The sequence below is a fragment of the Balearica regulorum genome, chromosome 20 (assembly GCF_011004875.1).
Source record: "Balearica regulorum gibbericeps isolate bBalReg1 chromosome 20, bBalReg1.pri, whole genome shotgun sequence".
In the NCBI taxonomy this organism is placed as follows: domain Eukaryota; kingdom Metazoa; phylum Chordata; class Aves; order Gruiformes; family Gruidae; genus Balearica; species Balearica regulorum.
Window position 1 is genome coordinate 11205246 of NC_046203.1, and position 25949 is coordinate 11231194.

Consider the following 25949-nt stretch of genomic DNA (forward strand, 5'->3'; position numbering starts at 1 on the left):
CAGGAAGAGGCAAATTCACCAAACAGGCTTTTTCCTGGTGGTTTCCAGGAAATGATTCTTATTTAACTTTTCTCCACTGAAACAAAGAACTTTTTTTTGTACCTGGTATGTTGTAAGAGCTTTCATAGGGAGAATGTTATGATCAGTAACTTCCTTAAGTCTCTCCTCCGCACCCTGATGCCTAAAATAATTTCAGATTTCTACAACTTGCTCAAACTTTCAATGCACGTCATGTGCTGAGACACACACAAGGAATTCCCTTACAGGTCTTACTTATTTCATTCATTAATTTGGAGTCTCTAACAACTTCTATTCCTTACTTCCCAATTTTAATACATCTTAATATTATTAGCTCCTTGGCTGTCCCATCTACCTTCCAGGAACTTATCTGAGATAATCAATAATGCAAATATAACTGGGAAACACTTCCTATTTAATTACCTTGAATATCAGCCTGATGTTTTACAAAATAGTTTAAGAATGATGCAGTTTGCAATTTCCTTTAACAAATAAACTTATAACCATTTCTATCATATTTCTATGCCTAAAATACATCAAAAATATACCTGTTGTTCTTCTGCTTCTTTAAATACAAACTGCTGCTCAAAAATAGGACGAGCCCTTAGGAAAAGCAACTGTCTTTCCTGACCGTTGAATTTTGTTACCTAATAAACTCTGAAAGAACTCAAAACTTTTAATTCTGAATTCCTCCTCCATTTCCCACACACACTTGAGTTTGCCTCAAATTTCCCTGATCTTTGGAAAGTTAGCTTCTGGAAACATGGAGCTGCCCTATATTTACACACTTATTCAATATGAACACGTGAAAATATTACCCTCCCGTGAACAACTGTCTATACATTTAATTTTAAAAAGACAATTCTTCTATTTCTGATGGAGCTTGACTCCCATCTCCACCCCTGCTCAGACGAGGTGGGAATCCTGCTGTCCAAGGGATACAGACCCACCTCACAGTACTCGTTTCCATGTTATCTACAAATATGAACAAATCTTTGCATGTAGTAAATTCACATCTGCCACTGGGGTCACAACATCATTTAATGATCAGCCTCCAAACAAGAAACCCAACAAGTTGACCCAAGGATTGACAGCAGCAGCACTTAAGATAAAAAAAAAAAAAAAAAGCTGTTGATGTTACTAACCAAATTTTATACACACTGCAACATTAAAGACCCTAAATTACTCATAAACAAAAAAAGCTGGGATAGTAGAAATAGCAGCACGGAACTCCATATGGGCTGATTTGAGTGCCTGTCAATTCTACTGCCCCACAAATCACAGTGTCAGCATAATTACTAAGCCCCAATACACCAAGAGCATTTTAAATCCAAACACACACTTCTCAGGTTAAACCTAAATAATCTGATAACGGGCATGCAGGCGTGAAAAGCATCCTCTGCATAGCTCTACATATTAAAAAATTCAGGGAGTGGAAAAAGAGGCATTCTAGGAGTGAAAGCTTACGTCTACCAGACTCCTATTCAAAGTAGAAGCCTTCATCTCAGTCACAGATATAAGCTTCCCACACAGTGATTAATTACACCGCCTTGTTGCTCAAACGGGAGTTAGAAAGCATACAGCAGAACAAGCTTTAACTGGAACCGTTGAGTCAAAAGAACAGAAGGCAGTGGGAAACTCAAAGTGGAATGCGATCCTGTTTGATGAACACACGCTCGCTGGTATCCCACACACTGCTGGGACGGGAGTCACTGCAGAAACAACGGCACCCGACCAGCATTTCAGCTGCCTCCTTCCTCCCAAGTCCTCGCTCCCTGAACCGCCTCCCCAGTGCAGGCGGTTCTCTGCTCCCGCTCGTATGCTGGAGGGTCATGGCTTCAGTTTTGAAGAAGTAAAAGCAGCTTCTCTTAACTGTTGATAAAACCCCCCAACAAACCAATCAAGAAAAGAGAACTGCTATTTAACCTTAAAAAAAAAATTAAGTTAGGAACACTTATTTCCAGGAACAATAAAACTGATGAAGTTATCACATACAAAAGAGCTCGTTGTTTTATTTTGTTGATCTAATTCTTCTGTCCACCAGGCACTGCGCATGGCCTAATTACATCTTTCTCCACACAAAGGGTTAGTGTACTTAAAAAGTAGACTAGCATGAGTTGGCAGGATCGTATTTCCTCATCCACACAACTGCTATGCTTCAAGTTAGATAACTACACAAAAAACAGAAGCACAAATTACATCTCAACCCCAGGAGCAACTGAGGCAAAAATGTTTTTCCCTGAAGTCATTTTTAGCCATCTTTGTTAATCTGAATGAGCCAAGGAAATCAAAGAGATGCTGAGATAATAGCACCTGTATGACTCCAATAACACAGTTCTCTCTTCTCTGAGCCAATAATCAACATAATCAATATTCCCATGGAGTCTGAATACACAGTGTGGTAGTGGAATAGAATCTGTAGCAAATCTTGATCTTTTTGTTACAAACCTCAAGATACTTTCCGTGCAAGGTAAAAAGTGACCATAACCTCAGTGCAGCAAGCAGGAATTAGCTCCATTAACTGAGGCAAATCATAATTACCCAATTAGATACGCTATTCTGTCAGTAAAAATTAATTTCCTCTTTGCTAAGCTCTGGGTACCCTGACATAACTCTTATGATACATAAAAGGAGAAAGGAAGGACAAATGGACTTTTTTCCTGCTAAGTATGCAGGGATCCTTCCACATAAGCTTCTAGGAAGACACACGGACTCCACCTTAAAAGTGTTCCAGGCCTGCACAGGCAGATCTCACCAACTACTGCATTCTCCTGGGGGAATGGCTGTGCTCCAAGGCTCCAGTAAGCGTGACTGAATTACCATAGAATCAAGTCTGCTGGTACATTTTATAACGCATAGTGCACAACAACCCAACACATGCAAAAATAAAAGCCAAGTCTTGTGTGGGTCACTTCTATCTTTTCCCTGAATTTGTTTCCCTGGTTCAGAAAGATGAGCTACTTACCACTAGTCAGAATCCTACTTTTCTACCACATCCACCCCTCTGGACAATAACATGGAAGTTATGAAAAACTGTAACCAGGACATTGTACCTTTGCACAGCAGAAACTGAAGAGGAAGTGATTCAGCTCTCTGTTGTTAGAAATGAAGATGTATGAAAACCTACTACCCATTCTTCTCTTCCATATATACCATCAACTTAACCTGATAGCAACAAGTGTTAGAAACCTTACATTGGGGAAAGCCCTCAACGCTGAGGGCTCCCTCAGCCTGTCTCCCTCCTCTCTCCTTGTCTCCATACTCTCTAAACCATTTAACAGTCAACGTAAGCAACACGTTATCTTCTAATGTATCCAGGCTGCCTTTATTCCACTGATCAAACTTTGTACGACTTCTCTATTTATCTCCATAATGACTACAGTATCTAAGTGTGACCTTACAACTACCTCAAAATGGTTAGTTTGGTACTCAGCTAACGCAAGAGATTCCTTCCTTTTATGGTCCACCCAAGAAGTTCCAGTTTCTCTACCCTGAACACAAAGCTAACCTAAACGACTGCCTCAGAGGAAGATGTCTACAGTGGAGATGCCTGAAGTTAGTTCACTGAAATGAATACTGCAGCATCAAACCAGCTCAGCCTCATAAATGTCTCATCAGAGCATTCGGTGATAAATCACCTTTATTACCCACTCAAAAAACATTCCTCTAAAAGCAACAAAGCCATGTAATGTGCTCTGCGGGACAATCAGCCAAGCAAGAATCGTGTGTCATCTTTTGCATGAAAGATGATAGCACATCATCATAACTCCCTTTGTTACAGTTATATCAATTAATAAAGCTCTTCATTTGCAGGTGTGTCAGTAGCCAAATCACTGTCCTGTTCCTCATTGCTAATAAAGACAGCAAGGGAATGCTCGCTTGGATAAAAGTCCATTTGTTACGTCAGAAAATAAAATTTTGACAAATGAGTTAGGAAGCAGTACTACTGCAAGATGATTATCTACCATAAACAGGAAGATTAGCTAACCCAGTGCTCCAGAGAGCACGCGTCTTCCCCCATAAGATTAGATACGCTACATATTTCCCACAGTTTTGCCAAGCACTACTTACTAGACATCTCTGCAGCCCCTGCATAGGGAGGTGAAGAAAGGCTCCTTCTGAAAACATGCTCAGAGTTTTCGGTACCAGAAATCTTCAGCGTATCTGAAATTTAGAAACAAGTGTTACATGAATGTAAACACAAGGTACTCCCTAAAAAAATAAATTTCACTGACAGCAAGAACCTCTCACTACTCACTTTTTAAACCTATTAAAGGCTGTGTTAAACGTTTTGAAACACCATTGTTAAACATTGTTTAAACCTGCTTCCTGCTTTCTATTTAATTAAAGAAAAATTTCAGGTTCAGAGGCAAAATTCAACTCAATCGACTTTCCGGGCTTAGCTTCCATACTGACATTTCAACCTGAAAGCCTACACATACCCAGCAATTCTTCCGCTGCTACCTAGAGTGCAGAATTTTCACAGCTCCTCCTGTGAAGTCAACATTAGGAGCCACTTTTTTCCCCTCACCCCTCAATATCATTAACACCACAGCAAAAATTTCCTATTAAAGCTAAGGACTATCCAAAGACTTCAAACCTGAAACTGATTGAAGACAATCCCTAACTACTTTAAACAAGTAAAAATCCTCTGATGAATAGCACAACAATTAAAGAACATCAGAAAGGGCAGTTACTACACAATTCCAGAAAGATTACCTAGTTCCAGTCCTTCCCTAGCTTTTTCAAACTTTTCCTCCTCTGATACATTAGACACTTGTCTTTTTACTGCTTTGCTCGAACTTCCTCCAGATGTTAAACTTGCCACAGAGGTGAGTGGGACGGCTTGGCTCTGCTGCAAGAAGCAAGGTGGAAAGACAAACATAAACCACACTCGTACAGGACTGGAGCCTGTATCGACGCCTGGGGTACCCCTCCCAGCTGCGGTGATCGAAGATTGCCAAGGGTGGCCTCGCAGCGATACCCGCCAGCTCCCTCAGCACGCCTGGGTGCATCCCATCATGGGCCGCGGATTTATGTCTGTTCAGTTTGCTTAAGTACTCCCTGAGCAGACCCTCTTCCACCAAGGGTACATCATCCTGTGACCTGTTCTAGGCAGAAGTGACCCAATATCACTAACAACCGTCAGGACTGCCGGAACATACCGACGTATGTGCACAGTGATGCACACACACCACTCTGAAGCGATGCACTTCTTCAAACTTCTGAAATTTAGGCTTGCCCACCTTCCCCCAATTCCCCAGGCATCAACGTAGGCTAGATTTTATGGGCCAGTTATAGCAAGTAATTCTCAAGTACTGTCGTTAATAAATTAATATGTAACATTTGCTTTACGATCTTCTGAAAAAAGGTAAAACTCTCTGTGCTCTGACTCAGAGTCAGAGCCAGACTGCACAGGAAGAACAGATAAAACGTACAACACACTTACACAATTGAAGAGCTCAGTAGTCAGACCAAGGTAGTTGTGCAGGGCAAGGAATGTCACTCTCTGCAGCCTTACCATAATGATCTAGAAATGGGAAATCAAGAGGCAATAGGAGTGGATTTAGCATTCTCCCACACTCGTTCTTGCATTTAGATACAGTTCTGTACCAGAGTACCTGAAGGCACTTTATAAAATACAGACTGTACCCTGAGCTGAAATTCCTTTTTAGCAGTTGATAAATTGAGGCAAAGATACATTCAAGTGATTTACCAGACACTTCACAATCATGCAATGGCACGAAATCTTACTCCCAAACACCAAATAATGCTTTTTGTTTTCTGTAAACATTAATACTAAACATGCCTTGAAGTAAAAGCATTTGCTTCCATTTTCCCCCCCATTAAAAAAATTACTCCACCTTTCCCCATACAGAGCCTGTACTACTGCTCTACAAGGACTCTAAACTAACAGAAGACATCCCTGCCACCTGACCTTCCTCTGCCCCAGCAGCTTATTCCCACTCCTAAGTCATCCTCTCTTTTGCATCAGCTCCCACAGAGCAAATTAAATTGCTCTAACGATCTGTTCTCCTCAACCACCAGTATTAGGAGGTTCATGTGTCACCCATAAATCACCCAGCTACCAGAGCAGTTTGCAAGGACAAAAAGATTTAGAAGCGACAGTAAAACAAAAGGACAGACCAGAATGACTGATCAGGTCACGTGCAGCCGTTTGACTATTATACCTGCGCGACAACGCGTCACTGGGCAAACTCTTCAAACTGAAATCGTTAACACACTGGTCCCTGCACTAGTTTCCACTTGCAGGATGTACAAGACATATTTGCAGGGCTCGCTTGAGAACTGTCTGAGCTCCTGCAAAGCAAGGGAAGGTGAACTGAAAACTAATACAAAGCACAGCTCTTTCCTCAGATGCTGGCAATTGCTCCTCGAGCGGAAATTCACCTGTCAGTCTGAATTTTGTGAATTTTACAAAGCATCACCCCTCAACAAACAGCTCCTGAGGGTACATCAGTCCTTTTTCAGAACATGCGACAGTTTCTTCCATACTCTAATCCATTTCGAAGCCTTGTTGGTGCATGAGCGTGACGCAGAGCCCATGCCAGCACGTTCTACGCCACCAGGACCGACAAGCTTACAGCACAGGCCAAGCTGATTCAAGAGGCTATCACACACAGAAACTGATTCAATGTGTGTGTCTGTATATATATAGATATATTAATTATTTCTTCCTGCACGTGATTAATGCTGAGATTATTACATCTAGGGCTCTGAGAGCAAGAGGAATAGCAGAACTAGTTCAAATCTTGAAAAGAAGCTATACTGAACAGGTCTGTATCCGCAAAAGGATGATGAGCTTGCTGAACTTCAAAATGTCTTCCTTGTAACGTTGAAAGTAGAGTGATTTTTTTTGCACCCAACCCCTCAATTCTACTTAACGATGAAGCTTACCTGTACCACTCTAACGAGAGTTTCAGGATATTTCTGGAAGACATCTTGAAAGGCACTCGCTGGAAGTCGCAATATAGTGGACGGAATAGCTGCTCGGGCTGAGACAGTTTTATAAGGAGCAGGGTGACCCTAATAGAAAGTTTCAGAGACACAAGTTTAATCCCCCAATTATCTGACCCAATTCTTCCCAATCCCTTCCCAAATTTTTGCTTTGATATTGTACATGCTTGACAGACGTCATTTGAACAGAAAGAGCCTTGAACTTATGCTCCACGACCTACAGGTGGTGTAATGAGGGCAGCGTGGTCAGGGGAATTCACACCAGCAATTTCACGAGCATTAAACAGAGGCAGAGGTAGTGAAATACAAGGCGGCGTATCGGGTTAAGGGGAACTGGCTGGCCTGTCAACTCTGTTAGTTTTCCTACAGACAAAGCCAGGCTTCAGAAGTATGTCAACTTCCAGCTATTCAAGACTGCAGAGAAAAGAGGCTTTGGTGATTTTATTATCTGTACTGACAACCAAGCTATTTGCTGCAATAATGATCATAGACTCACACAATCAGCAAAAAATAGAACAAAATTGTAGAGTAATTACATACTAAGTGGAATAAGACAAAAACCAGGCAGACTTATCTTCATATATATTCATATATATATATAAAATGACAAAGCCAAAGCTTCTCTTTACTTGAGATAAAGTGGGTCGAGACCATCCTGAGTTGCTCAAAGAACAGAGGAAGAATTAACAAACCAATGAAAGATAAAATTGTAAATGGGTGGAATACAGAGATTTTTTCACCGGAAGGCAAATCCTCTGCTTTAGGATTTTCTCCCTTGAACCAAAATAGATTTTAACAAAAATCTACTGCCGAACACTTGAATAAAAAACTCCAGACAAGACTTCTTCTACCCCACTAGTAAATGCTGAGAAGAGTATCTCTAAGTCATGAATTCATTTATGAATACATGAAACACTGATTTATCCACTATTTGTAAGATAAAAGTCCATTTGCAGTACGGAGCAGAGGCTAAGGAAGAAATGGATTTTCTTTTTTAACACAGCCACCTTGCAGCTCCTGAAGCTTTCATTCCTCCTGAGCAGCAGAAGGCAAATTTTTCCAAACGCTAAAACACACAGATGCTAAATGCTGATTACAAACAAAAAAACCTGCAAGTCTTCCAGAGCATCAGCCATCTAAACACAATCACTGCAAAAGAATTTCTGCCTAAAGAGCATGGTAAAACCAAACGAGATACGTTCTGTACAACTATAACCACTCTGGAAAATAAAGCTACAGCTCTGTTTGCCTCGCTGGTCTGGAAGTCACGATGAAGCAGATTCTAAAATTAAATTAAATTAATTGGAACCAATTTCTTAATTACACCAACTTGAGCTGACCTTTTTATAAAATCTGAGGATGATATTAATAGCTTTCATTTTCAAGTTCCTGAGCGATTTGAAATTTTAAACATCTCTTTGACCTACAGTGCAAAGCTACCAGGAGCCCTCAAGTTTTCCTGAGTTTCTTTTAATTAAGTAAAGGAATTAACAAATGACACTTCTGTGCTTTTGCTGTACTCAAAAATAAGTGCAACATTCCTCTTTTACCGGCCAATTTAAAGCCTGGCTTTAGACGAAGAAATCACTTGGAATTCTCCTTATACTCAAATGTAAAAGAATATGTATATAGTCTGCTTTTAAGTACATACATCGCTATACTTGCCATCAACTGAATTTCCTGCCAGGCTCTACACCAAATACATAGCAAAAGGAAATCTATTAAATCTTTAGTCTCTGGACAAAGGACAAGCATTAAGTTTAAGTGTTCCATAACAGTTATTCAAAAGGGCAAAATAAGCACTGTATATCACGTCTATACGGTCTACACTCTACCCAGGGAAGTATTTGGGTTTTTTTCTGAACACTGCATGTTTGAGGATAGACCAATGCTGACAGTCGCTCAGAAAACCAGTTTTAGGATAATAACGGATAATGATGCAGCAGCCTTTTTTCTCCAAAGAACAGCCTTTCCCTCTGGTTTTCCAGTATATAATTTTTCCTTTTCAAAATCCCCGCATGAAAGCAGCCTGCTTTTGAAAGGGCCAACCACCACGTCTAATTGGTTTGGAACTCGCTAAAAGTCGTCAGAGGAATGCGAAGAGGAACTGTTTCCATAATTGTCAGTTCTCTCAAATATAACGTAATCAGCTGCACACAGAGAATATCACATTTAAATTATAATATTTTACAATAACACACGGAGGTCACAAGGAACAGTTAAGTTATAATCAGTAGTGAACCAGGACTTCTCAACAGAGAACTTTTTGTTCTCAGTGTGGATAACTATTTACTTCTGTCTTGCTCTAATAGCTGTGGAGTAATTAAATACTGCAGGTGACAAATGTCACAGCTAAAGTAGAGGTTAAATCCAGAGGACAGCAATGGCCAAATCCAAATGAATTTGGTTAAGAAACCTGCTACAGGAGACAGAAGTGCCTTACATTCTCCCATCTGGAGTGGTAACTCCTCTTTGTACCCAAAAATCTGGCATATTCTCTCTATTCCCATTGCTTGGGTTTCATTTTCCTCTGCTCCTACCTGCCATCGTTCACACGACATCGACACTGCTGCAACCCAAAGGTCTGGCAGCAATCAGTCGTTTCTTTATAACCTCATCTATCTTGTCCACTGTCATTTAAACAGACTTGCGCCCTGCAGGCTCACCTTTATCCAAGTGGTTTTTCAGCTTCTTTTAATCCTCAGACTTTCATTTTTTTCCCCTCCAGCCGCTGGCAATTGATCAATACTCCTCCCAGTCTCTCTTTCATTGCAACTATGCCAGATGCTCACAGTTTTCCAAATACCATCTCCACATGGAGGACAAAGGAAGAGTAAAACGCAAAGCCCTGGCAATCGGCATCAAACGCTGTCTCTATTTATCCCATTTAATTCTGAATGAAAATTCCCCGTTCAGGAAACTGCCCTGACTCAGCAACAGCTTCTGAAAACACTCGTGTGGACATCAGCAACGTCCAAAGTTCAGAGACTGCTCTAATATTTGAGGCACTATCAATTCAGAGTCAGATTAATTACAACAGAGAATTGTTCCCAAATCCCAGGAAAGGGCTAGATTCTACCTGGATTCAAAGCCTCCAATTTCTCCTTCGAGTTTTGAGAAAGCAGCATTTATCTGTTCTCAGAATAAGGGAAATACAGCACAAGCCTCTTAAGTCAGAGCCGGTAGCTTTGTATTTAGTAGATCTAAGGGAACTTTTAAATTTAAAAAATTGGAAAATTAAATTAGAAAAGTACCTCTTGTATGACCTTTCTTTTAGATCCACCAAGAGTTTGCCACTTTTTGCAGCAACCTCAATCTTCTTGCACATCTCTTAAGCAAGTGGGGGACCAGACTGACATCGTATGTTACAAAATCAGTCAAAATAAATAAAATTTAAAAAATCACAACTCAAACCCTCTCTGAATACATCCTTTCTTCGTGTCAGATCCACATGTTTGGTGGTACAGTGAAATTTAATTTAGTTGTGGTATGCACAGGCAGCTCTAAGACTCATTCACTAATTTAAAAAGCCACTGAGAAGTCTCCTCTATTTTGATCAATGCTACTTTCTTTTTCCTTGCCCATTTTCATGCTACATCTATACCCAGAGTCAGTAAGGAGCACAACGAAGAGAAGAACTAAGAACAAAACCAGTTCACAAAGCTGGGAAACAAGGGAGAAAAGAGGGAGTTGTAGAAATAAATGAGAACAAGTTACTTTAGCAAAAAAATTTGCAAGGTCTTTGGTTATGTACTCTTCTGCATGCTGATAATTCTTTCAACACACTTTCAATAATTTAGATTTTCTGATTCACCAGTGGTATCAGTAATGAGAAACAGAAAAAAAAATGATAGATTGAGAATAAAAAAAAAAAACCAAAACCAAAAAACCCAAAACCACACAATACAAAATGAATGACAACCACCCTTTAAAAAAGACAAAACCACAAACCATTGTTATACAAGAAGGATTTCTTCTTGTTTATTCAAAAAGAATATGGGAAAAGATGACGACTAGTATTCATGTTCCTACGCGGTCATCCTGCTCTTTAGAATACTGTCATTACGAAAATTTACTGGTGGAAGTAACAAAGGCAAAGATACCTCTAAATCTGCTGTTAATACGGATTTGACAGCGAGAACTAGACTTGTACAGTCCAAATTACTCATGTGCCATTACCTTCTACAGAAGAAAGTGTGACCAAGCTTAAAAATTGTTTATCACTTTCGATAGGTTTTATGGAAACAAAACCCCCCTATATCTATATCTGCTTGAATCTGAGAGTGGCAAAGAACACTGTACAGAATCATTAAAACTACTTACACACAGAATAACAGAACCCTTTCACGACAGGAGACAGCCAAGCACAAGAGAAACATAATCCAAGGTCAAATACGAACAACTTATTGATTAGATTATCTTCATCCTCTCAGCTATCAAAACAATTTAAGTAAAGCACTGTAAGTGCTTGCATGTTATTGAAGATGATGAATTCACCACCTTCCATTTAGGTATTCCTAAATAGATGCACTGTGACAATTTTAGCAAAACCATCATTGTAATTCTAACCGAAACAAAATCCACACCATTAATTTGTGCAATAAATATGACCAGCATTTAGCTCATCTTGTCGCCTGTCAAAGAGCACAACCTTCAGATGGTCACCAGCAACATGAACATATTAGAAAAAAATTAAATCCATCAACTGGTTTCACAGTATAATTACAATAATAACAACTGTCAGATTTATTTTCGTTAGTCTAAATAAAAATAAATTCAGTAAGTAACAGATCAAACAGTGTACAAGCCTGGACTTCTGGGCCCTAACCTGGTCCTCCTCCCGACTGCTTTGTGACCTTGAGCAAATCACACACTTTTCCAGCCATAAAAGAGTAATTCAAACCCTACTGCTCATCAGAAACAGCTAGCGTTACACCATCAAGCATACGCGTTTCACAACCAACTAACACACCGCAGAGCTTAGTTTACAGTTGTGAAGGCCTGGAAGGAGGAAAAGAATTGGTCAAAGAAACATTTTCCATCCTGATTCTTTCCCAGCAATATTCAAAGTCTGCTCCCCTCGACAGGCTCTGGGACATAAAGCGGCACCTGCACGTTCAAGAACTTACCGTGATAACATCAAGAATGCTGAGAAGGCTGTGGACGCTGTCTCCTGCCAGCACCTCCTTAACAACCACTTCTGTTCCATCCTGCAAGCATAGGACAGAAGATGACTGCAGGCTCACAGTCACGTATTTGGCATATTTGGAGTATTTTCCAAAGTGTGACTTGCTCTCGTTCTCCCAGATACTCTGAAGGGCCCTAACAGGAATGGTCCCCCGTTATAACCCGGATGCTTGTTCTCTCTGCTCTGATGGAAACATGCTAATTCAAACCATCAAAGTTTTTAACTACCATTGTAAAAGTGATAAATGAAAAGAAACTAAAAGCCAGTTTTGTCTAAGGGGAAATGTGACCTATGTGTCTTTGCTATGTAACAACCAAAACCAAAATGTTTCCTTCACTCTGAGAAAGAATTAGCTCTCTTCATCGAAGGATTACATGATTACAAGAGGTAGTACAAAACAAACAGCAAAATACAAAAATATACAGAAATCAGCAAGTTTAGGAGAATTTACAAACACAAAACCCTGCATTTGCAGCCCAGAAAACTGTTCACATGTTAAAGCTAAACTCAAAGTGCAGTCAGGAAGAAGGGTGGGGGGCAAGGGGGGTGGAATCTAAATTGGCAGAAGGGATCGAAAGGGCGAGCACTCAGCGTTTTACCCTGGAGAAGAGGAGGCTGAGGGGAGACCTGATCACTCTCTACAACTGCCTGAAAGGAGGCTGTAGCCAGGTGGGGTTGGTCTCTTCTCCCAATAAGAAGCGATGAAAAGCGATTAAGAAATGGCCTTAAGTTGCACCAGGGGAAGTTTAGATCAGGTATTAGGAAAAATTTCTTCACCAAAAGGGTTGTCAAGCACTGGAACAGGCTGCCCAGGGAAGTGATGGAGTCCCCATCCCTGGGAGGATTTAAAAGCCGTGTAGATGTGGTGATGGGGACATGGGTTAGTGGTGGCTTTGGCAGTGCTGGGTTAATGGTTGGACTTGATGATCTTACAGGTCTTTTCCAACCAAAATGATCCTATGATTTTAAGACTCATCTATAACACAAGCCATTTCTTTTCCCTGCCTACCCAAAAATTAATCTGAATCTTCCATCTCCCAGGCAAACCCGCTAACTACCATGCTAGAATATTATGGCGTGAAAGCGTACTTGGGTTCTCCTGCTCTGCATACCCAACTGTTTTACACAACTACCATCCAAAAGGAGATTCCAATGCTATGCAGAGCCAGCCCTGCATCCCATCCTCCCTCAATAACTATGCAACTAGAGTATGCGAGGACATTTCACAACACCTGATCAGCATTGTGTTTCGCTCTCTCATCTAAGAAACAGGGCACCACAGCTCAAAACCTTGATCTTTATAAATATCATGGCCCTGAAGGGTTGGAAGTAATCCTTTCTAAATCACTATGATTCAAATGTCTAAGTTTAATCAATGCTAAATGATTCATGCCAACAGATTTCTCTCAAGAACCACAGGTAAGTTTTTTTCTTACATTTTCTTGAATGCAAACTTCCAGCTTGCCATCCTGCACAACGTAGATGCTGTTATCCAGCTGCCCAGGACGAAAGATGTATTCACCTTCATGTAATTGCACAAAAAACATATGCTTGCACAGTTCCAGGAAAAGAGGTTTCTCAAAGTGGCCAAGGACCCTGCAGGAAAGAAAATGCAAAGAGAAATCTAAAATCACCGCTGTCCTTGGAAAATCCTTCCTCAATTAGCAAACCCCTAGGCACGAATAGCAGAGGAACCCAGAGGCAGTTGTTGCATGGCAAAAAGAGCAGAACTCCCAGACAGAAGTGCAAGAGTACTGTGAAACGCTGAAATCTGTAAATACTGGAGTTCCTTCTGAGTGGCACTCCAAGCAATGCCAGCAGGCTCAGAAGGAAGTACATTCTGAATGTCTTCCTCAAGCAAACACCAACATGGCTCGTGAATGGAAGAAATATAAAAACCTGCAACAGAGGCACCCATTGCGTGAGAACAGCCACACTTTGGAACTTGCCCTTTTAGTACAGCTACCCTGTCCATGTAACCAGAACACATGAGAAATACTGAAAACAAAGGGAAAAATCCCTGTCATCTGCACGTACTTGTAAGTTTGGAACATGCCATCTCCTGCAGGTAATGTGCAACTGGACTCCTGCAATACTGAAACTAGTCAGTCACTACCAGGCAGACAGAAATACGCGTCTTAAACCTGATCATTCTGTGCACAGCACCAGAAGGGTCCCCCACAGCGCTCCGTTAGCTCACATTTAACAGGATCAATCAACCACATTCTACTGCAACATCGATTAGTCATAGGAGATCATAATTCCACAGCAGAAAGTTCAGATGACTTACACAGCAGTTTTTTTTAGAGTATGTACGACCTTCAGAACTAAATTACTATCATAACTGGGAGGAAAATGAATATACACAAACAAACCCAAAATTACAGGTCTGAAGATCTCCTCGCCTCTGCTGTATCAGCAATACAAACACTTGGCAGAACAGGCACAAAGACCATCCCTTCCTCTCAACCCCCCAAAGAGCTGTGAGGATTGACTTCAATTGTTTGCAACCTTTTCAGCCAGAGAAGTGAAAGATTCTTCAGTTTAGAGAGTTGTCCATACAACATCCAATTAACAGTTACCAATTATGATGCCTCTATGTACCAAAAAACTGTCTGAGATAGTCTAAAGAGAATTTTAAAATGTACAAACAGAAATCTGTTCATGTGAGAAAAGCTTTATTACCATTATCCTCAAATTTAGGCCAGTAATCCACATGTGGTGGGTTTTTTTTAAATGCACTCAACTATTTTCTTAATGTTTCCTGAAAATTAGAAGTAATTTATTCTTTCCTCATGCTCAAATGAACTTTCAGTCAACTGCTTAAAGATTCTGCCCATGCAGTGATAAAATTTAAGACTTGACATGAACCGCCAAATATTTAGATCATCTGAACATGTCAAAACCAAAATCCAAACTTATCTTTCCACTTAACATTACCTAACGTTTTTAAGCATGTATAGGACTTCTGATGGCAAATGGGAATTCTTTACATCAAATTCAGTCAGATCTGCCTCTAGCAAAGAGGGAGGTGGTTCTTTCGGCTGCAGAGTTGGACATTCCTTCTTAATACGCAGAATCCTACCAAAAAAAAAAAAAAAAAAAGACGTCAGGAAGTCTCCTCATTTGTCTTAAGTACATGCTGACAATGGACATCACAGGTTGACTGCAATACTGCAGGCACACCGTACCATGTTACACATTATCCAGTAGATAAAACAGTAGCGTTCCACCCTCCAACTGCTCCTTTCCTGTCTTTCTTCAGCAAAACTAGTGACAGCGTGGCTTGCAAAAAAACCACTCATTTCAGCAAACTTCCCAGCAAATGCTCAGCTGACAGGGCCGTGGAAAAACAGCAGCTATGGAAAATCGCTATGCTAGGGATAAGTTCCCCACGACAAACCAAAAAACCCCACAAACCCAGCCTCCAGAGCATGAACTTTCCCCTTCCCAAAAGCCCAAGTACCTTTTGGCCAAAGACAAAACTTTTGCCCGCTTCCGCATCCTTTGGCGAGGCACAGTGTTCCCAACCAGAGAGTTTGGAAGAGTTGTAACCTAGGAGGAAATAATGAAAACAGTAACATTTACTAAAAGCCAAACAAAGCAAACAAACAAACAAACAAAAAATATCCAACTCTGCAAAGTCTCCAACTCATCCACCAAGCTGTTAGAACATGAGCAGAGTGAAGCACTCGTACAAGACCTTGGAGGACTGGAGGACCTACTCTCTTCCTAGAGATTGAAATACTTTGATTTTAACAAGCAGCTACTACAGCAGTAATGGATGGTGGAGGGAAAAGACCCCTTAGCTACACAGCGCTCACTGGGAAACACTCAGCAACAGGCAGAGAAGTGACATTTAAAGCTCCAATACTCCTACGGCAGCCTGTGATGCTGACAAACCTGGGCCACGATCATTTTTGAGCTGGTGACAGCCACCACCACAGACACACACCAAGGCTTTCACTTGTTTTTAACAGTTACTAAGTGCCACCTTCTGGAGAAATGCAACGACTGCAAGACCAAGAAAACGCCTCGTTAGTTACTTTCAAAACATTGTTAGTTCTGTCTCTGTTTGCTCCTCAGGGAGTTGAATCCCAAGAAAAACTTTCTCTCACTAAAACCAGAATCTGTAATTAGTTTGGAGACTATTTCTTTTTTCCTTTTTTAAGAAAGTAAAATGTTGGTATTTTATCAAAAATCCATGAAGTACAATCAGCAGCAGTTAGTTTGTAACATTCTCTGCCTTATTCAGGAATAAAAGCAAGGTCTAAAACCCCAAAGCAAAAACTACTTGAAGTGATTTTTCCATGTGGAATTCTAAGCATTCTTTACTTACGTGTGTTACATATAACTATTTAACTGTTACACATATAACATTTGTTATACATATAACACGTAACTTATACATGTAACAATTTAACTGTGTTAAAGAATATTAAAATGAAGAAGTTGCTGGCAACACACTCAATTTCCTTTCACTGGAGGCTGTTTTGGCCAATTTCTACAGAAAGGCTGATGTGCAACGCAGAAGCGAGGTTCAGGGAGTCATCTCCTCCGTCCGCAATGAAACACAGCCCCACAGCCGAATATTAAAACCAGCACAGAGTCTAATTATTAACTCCAAGTATTTGAATTCACCTCAACAAAGGTGCGTGAGGCAGAAGGCTGCAGTTCACCAGAGGAAGTGTTCCTCAACAAGCGGTGACTAACGAAGCGAGGGTACTTCCCTGTACCGTATTTTTCTGCAGATGCTGTTTTATGTGCACACCCGGGCTCGAGCAGGTTACCCCAGAGACACCCCACACTCTGCCTGCGGTCCCAAAAGGGGCCAGTCCCACCCTGCCTCACAGCTCCCCTGGGTCGGGGAGCCCACGGGACCCCCCCCATTGTTCAGAGTTTACAGGACAGCAGTTTTACAGGGAGCACTTGGCACGGTCAGATTTAAACAGCCTTGTCCTTCACCAGCCATTTGTATCCACCGTCATTCACTGCAGATGACGGCAAGCCAGCAATAACCATCGCGAGTCTGAAAAGGGGTCAGAGTCCCCACCTGAGTCAGAGGCAGCTTTCCAAAGTCAGGCTTTAGCAACAGCATCATATATATTAAATCTGTGCACGGAGCTCCCAGAAGTTGCTACATAGATTTTGGTACGAGAAGCATTGAGTAAGGAAATCACTTAGACCTCCAGGACCTATTGCACAAGCTTGTAACAAAACCAAATGTAAAATCTGTGCGCTGACATAGCCACCCACAACACCTCTGAAAAGAGGAGTTCTTTTGGCCTTGCTGGTACTGTCAATCAGAAAAAATGAATCTCGCTTCCACATACATTAAGTAGCTTCAAAAGGGAAGCACGTATTTTGAGGAGAAAGATGGGAAGGTTAACCTCCTCGGTTAAATGAAATCCAGGCAATCAGTGGTGAACACCTCGCATGCCTACTAAGATTAATCTAATCCATGAAGGAAATGTCTGTCCGCAGATTTCCTCAAGCCTCCTTGTTGCAATTTCCCAAGAAAAGCCACTTGCAAAGACAAAAATAAAAAACAAACAAAGGAACTAAATATCAAACAGGCAGCCATAGACTTGAAGGATTTAAGCAACCGATACACAAACAGATCCCTGACTGATGGAAAATTCTTGAGGAGACTTTTCAGAATAGTAGGACAGGAACACCACCAGGACAGGAACCTGAGGGCATGGGTGGTATTCCTTCTGACAATCCAAGGCAAAGAGGTCAATCTTGGAATACACCCCTCTTGAACAGTCTCTAATGAGATGATTTGACAAGTCCTACTTGTAATTCAGTACCAGAAAAGAGGGGCTCACATGCTGAAGTGCTGAGTGCTCTTCCCAGGTAAGAGTGCAGAAAGGTAAAGCTGAGTACCTGCTCTGCAGATAGACTCACGCGGGAAAGGAGGTGTCAGCTTTGACTGTAACGGCGGTACATTATCTGACAGGGACAACCCTGAATACAGGCACTGAATATCTGGGATATAATCCTAAATACTGAGAAAGACAGATTACTAGATATTTAAACAATCATCAAGTCCATAGAAGAGTTAGATATTCATTGAGTTAGCACTACCCTCAATGTCTGTGAACATTCTTGAGAGAGGAAAGGTCTGGCCAGAAAGAGCAGCTATTGCTGTTCCATCAGCAATTCAGGCAGAATTCCAGGAGCTCTGAAACATCCTCAAAGTTCCAGCGGTATTTTATAGGTTGAAGGCCCTGGGCCAGGCTAAGCAAAGTTTACAACACCTCTTGCACCGGATTTTAATCTTTACTTCCAGCCGTGCCAGAGGCACTTACCTTTCTCATGATCTTCCGCCCGTAGAACATCACTTTGTCTCTCTTGCGAAATCTGTACTGGGGCACATGTGGCTGAAGTTGTTCTGAAAGAGAGAAGCATCGCATCAGAAACTACCTGCAGCTCTATGCTAAGGGAAAGAAAACTCAGCACAGGTTGTCAATTTTGCTACCTCCGTAACAGCTGTGGCTCCTCTCTACTCAGCAGCAAGTTCTTGTGGTCAGTGTTTGGAATTTAAACCAACACAAGATAGCTCATTACCCTACTCTGCTTAGCCACGCCAGACTAGGGAAAAGCTGGCTTGAGGCTCTACCTAATCTCTGGAGGAGATAAAAAGGCTCTCTAAACAGATACCAGGATTGGGTAATTTTAATTTCACAAAGGAAACCTCTAATTCACTCATTTCTCATTACTGTAACAGTGAAATCACAGCAGGGTTGAAATTATTTGCATGCCAGCTGATACTAAGGCTATCATACACTAGAGAAATAAAAACCTCCAGCGTCTTGCATGTGACAGTTGTGAATTCTATGTTCAGACCTTGATAAGTGAATCAGCACAAGTTCTTAATCCTTTTAAAGCTGTTTTTCTGCAAGAAGCGCCACCTTCACAGCAAGCAATTATTACAAATCGGCACAGAAACTACCCCACGTTGTTACAAGAATACTGAGGATAACTGAGAAAACATACGCAGTTATGAGTACTTACTGGATTGTTTCACTCTTCTGTAAACGACAAACACAACAATCGCTATAAGTAATAACGCGACTGCAGCTCCAATTGCAATTCCGGTCAGCTGTGAGAGGAATTTAGGGGGGACAGAAGTCAGTAACTTCAAAAGTTGAACAATTAAGTACTTTTTGGACAGTTGAAGAACACTTAGCTCAGCAACTTGTCTCAAAGTCAAGCACATTCATAAATAATTTTTAACTAAAGCATCGCACATGCAAGAGGTTTAAATGACATCAGCGTCTCACTCAAAAGCTCACATGCAAAATATTCAGCATTTTTCCCCCCAAAGATCTGTGAGCTGATCAACTCAATGCACATGGGATGAAATAACAGGAATTAATTCCTGCCTCATCCACAGCGACAGCAAAGAAACAAACACCCAGACTGTGACTACTGTGACTAGAACTTCCGAGAAGCTACATGCTATTTATGCCCACACAATCTTCCATCCAGCTGATTAAAGCCATACATTACCATAGTAGTCTGTATTCTGTCTTCTACAAACTGAAGGATTCGTGTTCCACCTGCTGGTAACACAGCCTAACACCAAAAGGAAGGTGAAATTAGTTCCCCACAACTGGCAAAAAGCCTCCATAAAACCCTCTCGATGCCTGTCTGGCACATATAACGCAACTTGATTTTATTTTCCAATATCCTTTTTTCAACTCTAGCCCACTCTGCAAACACAGGACATTCAGTGGAGAGGGGTCACTAGTGGAGTTCTACGTTGGTGTCAGTTCAATACATCCCTACATAGTCCTAAAACAGGGTCAAACAGTGAGGCGATAACTTTTTTTGATGATTCTATGTTATTCAGAGCAACAAGGAGGAGAACTGAATGTAAAAGACTTTATGAGACTGAGAAAATAAGTCATAAACCAGCAGATTAAATTCACCATAAAAAGAAAGTTATGGACATGGGAAAAAGCTCCAACTCTGGTATCAGTCCTGAGACCTGCGCTGACTATTGCTATTCAGGAAAACAACCTGGCAGTTACAATAGTCTCACAAACGCCAGCTCAAAGCTTACCACAACAGGGGGAAAAAAAGCAAACCAAGTATTAGGAACACGTAGGACACAAACCGCGTACAAGGCCAGATACGTCCCCCTGTAAGTCTTGAACCTTGCAAGTACTTGAATCGAAAGTACTACACGCGGTTCTGGTCCCAGCTTTTGCCGTCAGTTTGAGATCTGGATGACCTCTTCACTTAGCTTTGCCACCAAGAGACAAATGAAGTGCATGCCGAGAGCTGCCAGACCAGTCTCTCTCATGAAGTTCGTTCCAGTTCTACAGCACAAATCAAACTCCTGCCTGACCAGTCAACACGAACGGATTGCCGTCTTCAGTTTGTCTTCTCAGCTTGCTTTAACACAGCGTATCGACAATTTATCTTCCTCACGTTAGTCAAACTAAGACTATCACTATTACTATCAGGCTATTACTAGTGGGATTGTAGTGGTACCTCACAAGAATTTGAAAACAAAAAAAAGTTGAAATTTTTTTAGCAATAAATACAAAACATTCCGGCACAATACAATGAGTTCTTGGTATAAGTCTATTGTGGTCACTCCATTTATTTCCCCTTGACAGTGTCAGGGACACGCACAGTTCTGCTGCTATCCAGGCCTGTATGATCTCAAATAACATCGAAAATAGTAGTTGCCAACTGACAGTCACATTGCTGCTACGTGAGGAGAAAACAAATTCACAAGCAAAAGAATAAAACACACACACACACATAGACCAAGCCCTCATGCCTCAACACAGAAAAACCAGGAGGGAAAGAAGAAATTCAGGCCCCCAAGAAGAACTGAGAGGTTCTTGCAGAGTTTCTCACAAACATGGGTGAAAACATGCTACTCCTCCCCTACTTGGCAGCGTATCCTTTTAGGCACTGACAATCCTTCCAGAAAAGCAGAAAAGTAAGCAGACAGGTTGCAACCCTACCGACACTTCAGACACACAAGCAATCGTTACATGCTGTCACATGACAGCATATGACAGAAGTATGAGCTCACGGTGAAGTCATCGGTTCTATAGGGCCACCCCACCAGCCGAAGCCCTGCAGGACCTCTCTTGGGAGGGCTACAGCCAGCACCGAAATTCAGGGTCTTCTCACATGCCTTACATGGCCTCAAACAATTCTCGGAGACAAAACACGTGTGGAAGAGCCCCGGAAAGACTCTCGCTTCACTAGAACATGGAGCAGTGAGAGGCTAAGAGTATGCATTGGTGTAAACAGCATTTGCCTGCTTTTCCCAATGGTGTTGACATTTCATTAAGAAAATGAGAATTAACAGTACTTCACAAAAACATACACCTACATAAATTACGCTCACGCTCACCCAGCACAGGAGCGGCAGCTCTGCCGAGAGTTTAACAACTTCACATTCCAATCAAAGGCAAACAGTGAGACGTACCCCGTGCAGGGAGGGGCAGAAAACGCTTATCAGCGCCGAAAGCAAGGCCTTAAAATTAGGATTGCCCAGAAGATCAGGCCTCCTTGTAGCTCCCAAGCACACGGGTCCACACACCTACGCTTTGACTGCGGATACGGGATTTTCACAAAACATTTTTTAACTGCGTACGAGTAGGTCGTGTGTGTTTTTTAGTTCTGAGAATAACAACTTCCCATCGTGGACCTTGGCTTTCATTACTAGGAAAAGCACCGTGTGACTCTCGGCGTGCCTATGAGTTTTGTATTTATGACTAAGAACAAATGCAAGACGATCTAGTGGCCGGAGAATGCTGCGATTCTTCCATCCTTAGGCTAAAAACATACTGTTGGAAACAAAAGGTACTTAAAATTGTATCATTCTGCTAACAGCTTCGAGACTGAAACAGGGTGTGACTGGTTTGAGGTAAAAAAAACCCAATGTAAACGTACACACACACAAAAGTGGGACCAATCTTGGAATTTTTGGAAGGATAAAGCTCTTATCAGGAAAGGTTCTTTCAAAGTAAGAGCACTGCATCTAAAGACATTACGCAAACGTTAACAAATTAGGTACAGCAGCTTTCAGCGTCTGGAAATACTAATGGGAAAATAAATATGTCCAAAATTAACAGGAAAGCTTGGCGTACCTCGAGGCTGGTGCCGTTGCCTTCTTCATCCATGTCTGGAGGTATGGCAGGAGCAAACACAGAAAAAAAAGAGAAGATCAAGTTAAGAGATGACCACACTCTCTAATCCAAAGTCTTCCTAACTCCGCGACGCACAGCGCGCCAGAACTGCTCTTCCAGTTGGGCAGAGCGAGACAATTCAAGGGGACAACAGTTTTTTCACTTCACCCTCCCTTTTTCTCTGGGCTGGGCAACAAAACCCAGCAAGTGTTTGAGGAAGAGCAGCGCTATGGGTACGGACAGCTGCCCGCTCCTCTGGGAGCCGCAGCCCCGGACTTCACCCACCCGAGAAGGCGGCTGCGCCCCGCTCCCCCACCAACCCCCCGACACGGGGACGTCAATGCCGAAACCAGCCAGGGGAGCGCGGGAGCCCCCCCACAGGTGCCCACGTACCAGAGGCACAAACGGGCCCGTCGCTGGGCTGGGGGGTCTCGAAGGAAAATGAACCTCCCGGGTGTCAGCGGAGGCCCCGTACGGACACGGGCACTTACCGAAAGTCCCGGGAAAGGCCCCACCGGACCCCCGCAGCCCTGTCAGCGCGGCAGGCCAGCCCCGGGTCACCCCGCCTGTGCTGCCACCCCAGCAGGCCGCGCCCTCGGCCGCTGCCCGCTCCGCTCCGTTCGTTAAAAGAACTCACGGAACAGGGGCGTTAAAACGGAAAAAAACACCAACAACGTCCCGCCCGCTCCACAGGGCACCGGCACCTCTCGTGCAGCTGCACAAGCCTGCGAGGCCCGGCCCGGCCCCCCGCCGCCGCCGCTCCCCACCGAGCCCCGGACACCCCGCGGCCGGGCCGGGCCCCCTCACCTGCCACCGCCCCGGGGCCGCCCAGGCCGGGGTCAAAGGTCACCCCCGCGGGCCGGGGGGGGCGAAGGTCGCGGAGGGAAGACCCCACCCGCCGCCGCCGCCGCCCGCGCCAGGGGAACGGCAGGCCCCGCCCACGCCTCTGGCTCCTCGCTGCTGATTGGTGGGAAAGTACCCACCCCCGCACCGAATGGCCCGCGTTTTTCGCAGGGTACGATAGGCGCTGCGGATTGGCTGGCGCGTTTGGGCCAATGGGAGCGGGCGGTGTTGGCGTGTGCGGAGGTCGCGGCGCGCTGAGGTGACGGGAGCTCGGCGGGGCCCGGGCCCGTATCGGTGCGTGAGGGGGGGCGCGGGGCCGGTGCTGCCCCGGCTTCGCTGAGCCTTCGGGTGTCCGCAGGGCCCGGCATGGGGCTGCTGACCGAGCTGGCCCGCGGGCTGGTGCGGGGCGCCGACCGCATGTCCCCGTTCACCAGCAAGCGCGGCCCCCGGAGCTACAACAAGGGCCGGGGGGCCAAGAAGCTGGGGGTGCTCACCTCCAACAAGAAGTTCATCCTCATCAAGGAGATGGTGCCCCAGTTCGTCGTGCCCGACCTGGAGGGCTTCAAGCTCAAGCCCTACGTCTCGTACCGCGCCCCCGAGGGCTCCGAGCCGCCTATGACGGCCAAGCAGCTCTTCACCGAGGTGGTGGCTCCTCGCATCGAGAAGGACGTGAAGGCAGGCGCCTTCGACCCCAGCAACCTGGAGAAGTACGGCTTCGAGCCGACGCAGGAGGGCAAGCTCTTCCAGCTCTTCCCCAAGAACTACGCGCGGTAGGGAGCTAGCGGAGAGGCTCCCGGCGCGCTGGGAAGAGCATCGCCAGGGCGAGACGCAACCTGCGCCAGCAAACACGGGACAGTTTCTGTCACTGGCTATTAAAAACAAATCCTTCCACTTTGTGTTTCTGCGATGTCTGATTTAAATTGCTGTGGGGAACGTGGGGGTTCGTTTCCCACCCCTAAGCAAAGCGTTACGTGTGTCTCGCACCCTGTGTGCGGTTGTGCCGTGGAAGCATGCGGGTGTCTGCTCTTGGCTGAGAGCCGATTGACCAGGCACTGATAACTAGCAGGAGACAGTTTCTGCCCAGGCTGCTGAAACATCATTCCTTCCGGGAAGGAATTCCTGTCTTCGGGAACAAGAGAGGATGAGTCTGGAGTTGCTTGGCCGTGGGGAGCTGGCCACTGCAGCCAAAGGGGGACTGCTTCTGTGGATTGACCCCCCCCGTCACTGAACCAGGAGTGAACCTCCAACGGGCAGCACCCCGGCCCTGCGCTGTCTCCTGAGAGACCTATAGCTTATATCGACTGCCACACTTATTCCCGACTTTCCCAAGCCTTAAAACTCCTCTCTCTTTTAGAGTAAATCCAGATGCAGTGAATAGGCAGATTTAATGTCTGTTCCTTAGCAGCGTGGCTGCTTGAAGTTACAAAGTAACTGTTTAAATTTGAAATGTATCCCACCAATTGTTATTTTTGGGCACATACTCCTAGAAGAGCACTGTCCTGCTGTTCATCAAACTAAATGGGTACAAGTGACGTTTCCATAGACAATGTGCAGCTGTTTAAAGTAGAAACTGCTAAATTCCACATGTTGTAAGTCATTGGAGATAACCTGTTTTCTCTGACACACAAGTGCAGGGTCTCTGACAAAACAATTCTCCTGTGAGACAGTTCTGTGGCTGGAGAGCGTATGCAGGAGGGGGTTCACATGAGGTTTTTCTAAATACGAACTACTGCGTTAGAGAATTAATTCGCAATTAAAATGTTCACTTTTGGAGAAAGAAAGCATGTTTAGTGTGTTCTTGGTGAGCATCCAGTCTGTCATGAAGACTGACAGATGAGTTGTTAAAGCCATGTTTAAAAAAACATGTATTTTCAGGGCTGGGTAGGGCTGCGATATGGAGGGGACGCTGCGCTGGCTGCTGCTTCTTAGTGCTGCAGCCCCAAAGCTCCACAGATGAAGGAATTGGGAGCTCATGGCGCAGGGGGCTCGGCCATCACCTCTGCGGTGGTTACAATGGAGCGGTTGTTTTCTGCCTTCAGCTCCGCGTGCTGTCGGCAGAGGTGCTGCTTTGCCCCTTCCCTTCAGAGGGGTCGCTTTTTGGGGTCCACCTCGTGCTCTCCTGTGGTGGGTTAGCCCTGGCTGGGGGCCAGGTGCCCACCAGAGCCGCTCTGTCACTCCCCTCATGCACCAGACAGGGGAGAAAAAGTGTAACAAAAAGCTTATGGGTCGAGATAAGGACAGGGAGAGATCACTCCCCAATTATCCTCACGAGCAAAACAGACTAAACTGAGAGAGGAAATTCATCTAATTTATCACTAAGCAAAACAGAGTAGAGGAATGAGAAATAAAACCAAATCTGAAAACACCTCCCCCCACCCCTCCCATCTTCCCAGGCTCAACCTCACTCCCGGCTTCAACCTCCGCCCCCCCTCAGCGGCACAGGGGGACGGGGAATGGGGGTTGCGGTCAGTGCAGCGCACGGTGTTTCTGCCTCTTCTTCATCCTCGGGGGGAGGACTCCTCTCATCCTTCCCCTGCTCCAGCATGGAGTCCCTCTCACGGGAGACAGTCCTTCACCAACTTCTCCAACGTGAGTCTCTCCCACGGGGTGCAGACCTTCAGGAGCAGACTGCTCCAGCGTGGGTCCCCCACGGGGTCACAAGTCCTGCCAGCAAACCTGCTCCGGCGTGGGCTCCTCTCTCCACGGGGCCACAGGTCCTGCCAGGAGCTTGCTCCAGCGTGGGCTTCCCATGG

At 44.0% G+C, this 25949-nt stretch overlaps 2 protein-coding genes across 2 annotated transcripts in view; one reads left to right on the top strand and one right to left on the bottom strand.

Moving 5' to 3' along the window:
- The window catches only part of PNPLA7 (patatin like domain 7, lysophospholipase), a 123721-nt gene extending 100451 nt beyond the window's left edge, over positions 1-23270 (bottom strand). Inside the window, exons 1-13 of the mRNA XM_075772762.1 lie at positions 23161-23270; positions 22315-22349; positions 19703-19768; positions 19205-19292; positions 18499-18581; positions 15651-15739; positions 15125-15265; positions 13621-13780; positions 12126-12206; positions 6937-7065; positions 5468-5548; positions 4738-4873; positions 4090-4182 (exon numbers count right to left, since the gene is read on the bottom strand). Of these exons, the coding sequence (XP_075628877.1) occupies positions 4090-4182; positions 4738-4873; positions 5468-5548; positions 6937-7065; positions 12126-12206; positions 13621-13780; positions 15125-15265; positions 15651-15739; positions 18499-18581; positions 19205-19292; positions 19703-19768; positions 22315-22347 (1180 nt within the window). The 5' untranslated portion in view covers positions 22348-22349; positions 23161-23270. The remainder of the gene's footprint in view (positions 1-4089; positions 4183-4737; positions 4874-5467; positions 5549-6936; positions 7066-12125; positions 12207-13620; positions 13781-15124; positions 15266-15650; positions 15740-18498; positions 18582-19204; positions 19293-19702; positions 19769-22314; positions 22350-23160) is intronic.
- Positions 23271-23416: 146 nt separating this feature from the next.
- MRPL41 (mitochondrial ribosomal protein L41) lies at positions 23417-24977 on the top strand. Its single transcript, XM_010298266.2, has one exon. It carries the CDS (start codon positions 23563-23565, stop codon positions 23968-23970), a length of 408 nt encoding a protein of 135 aa, XP_010296568.2. The 5' UTR covers positions 23417-23562; the 3' UTR covers positions 23971-24977.
- The last annotated feature ends 972 nt before the right edge of the window (positions 24978-25949 follow it).

Bases quoted from the DNA above. Each gene is read 5' to 3' on its own strand.
- MRPL41 (XM_010298266.2), top strand. From the start codon at position 23,563: ATGGGGCTGCTGACCGAGCTGGCCCGCGGGCTGGTGCGGGGCGCCGAC.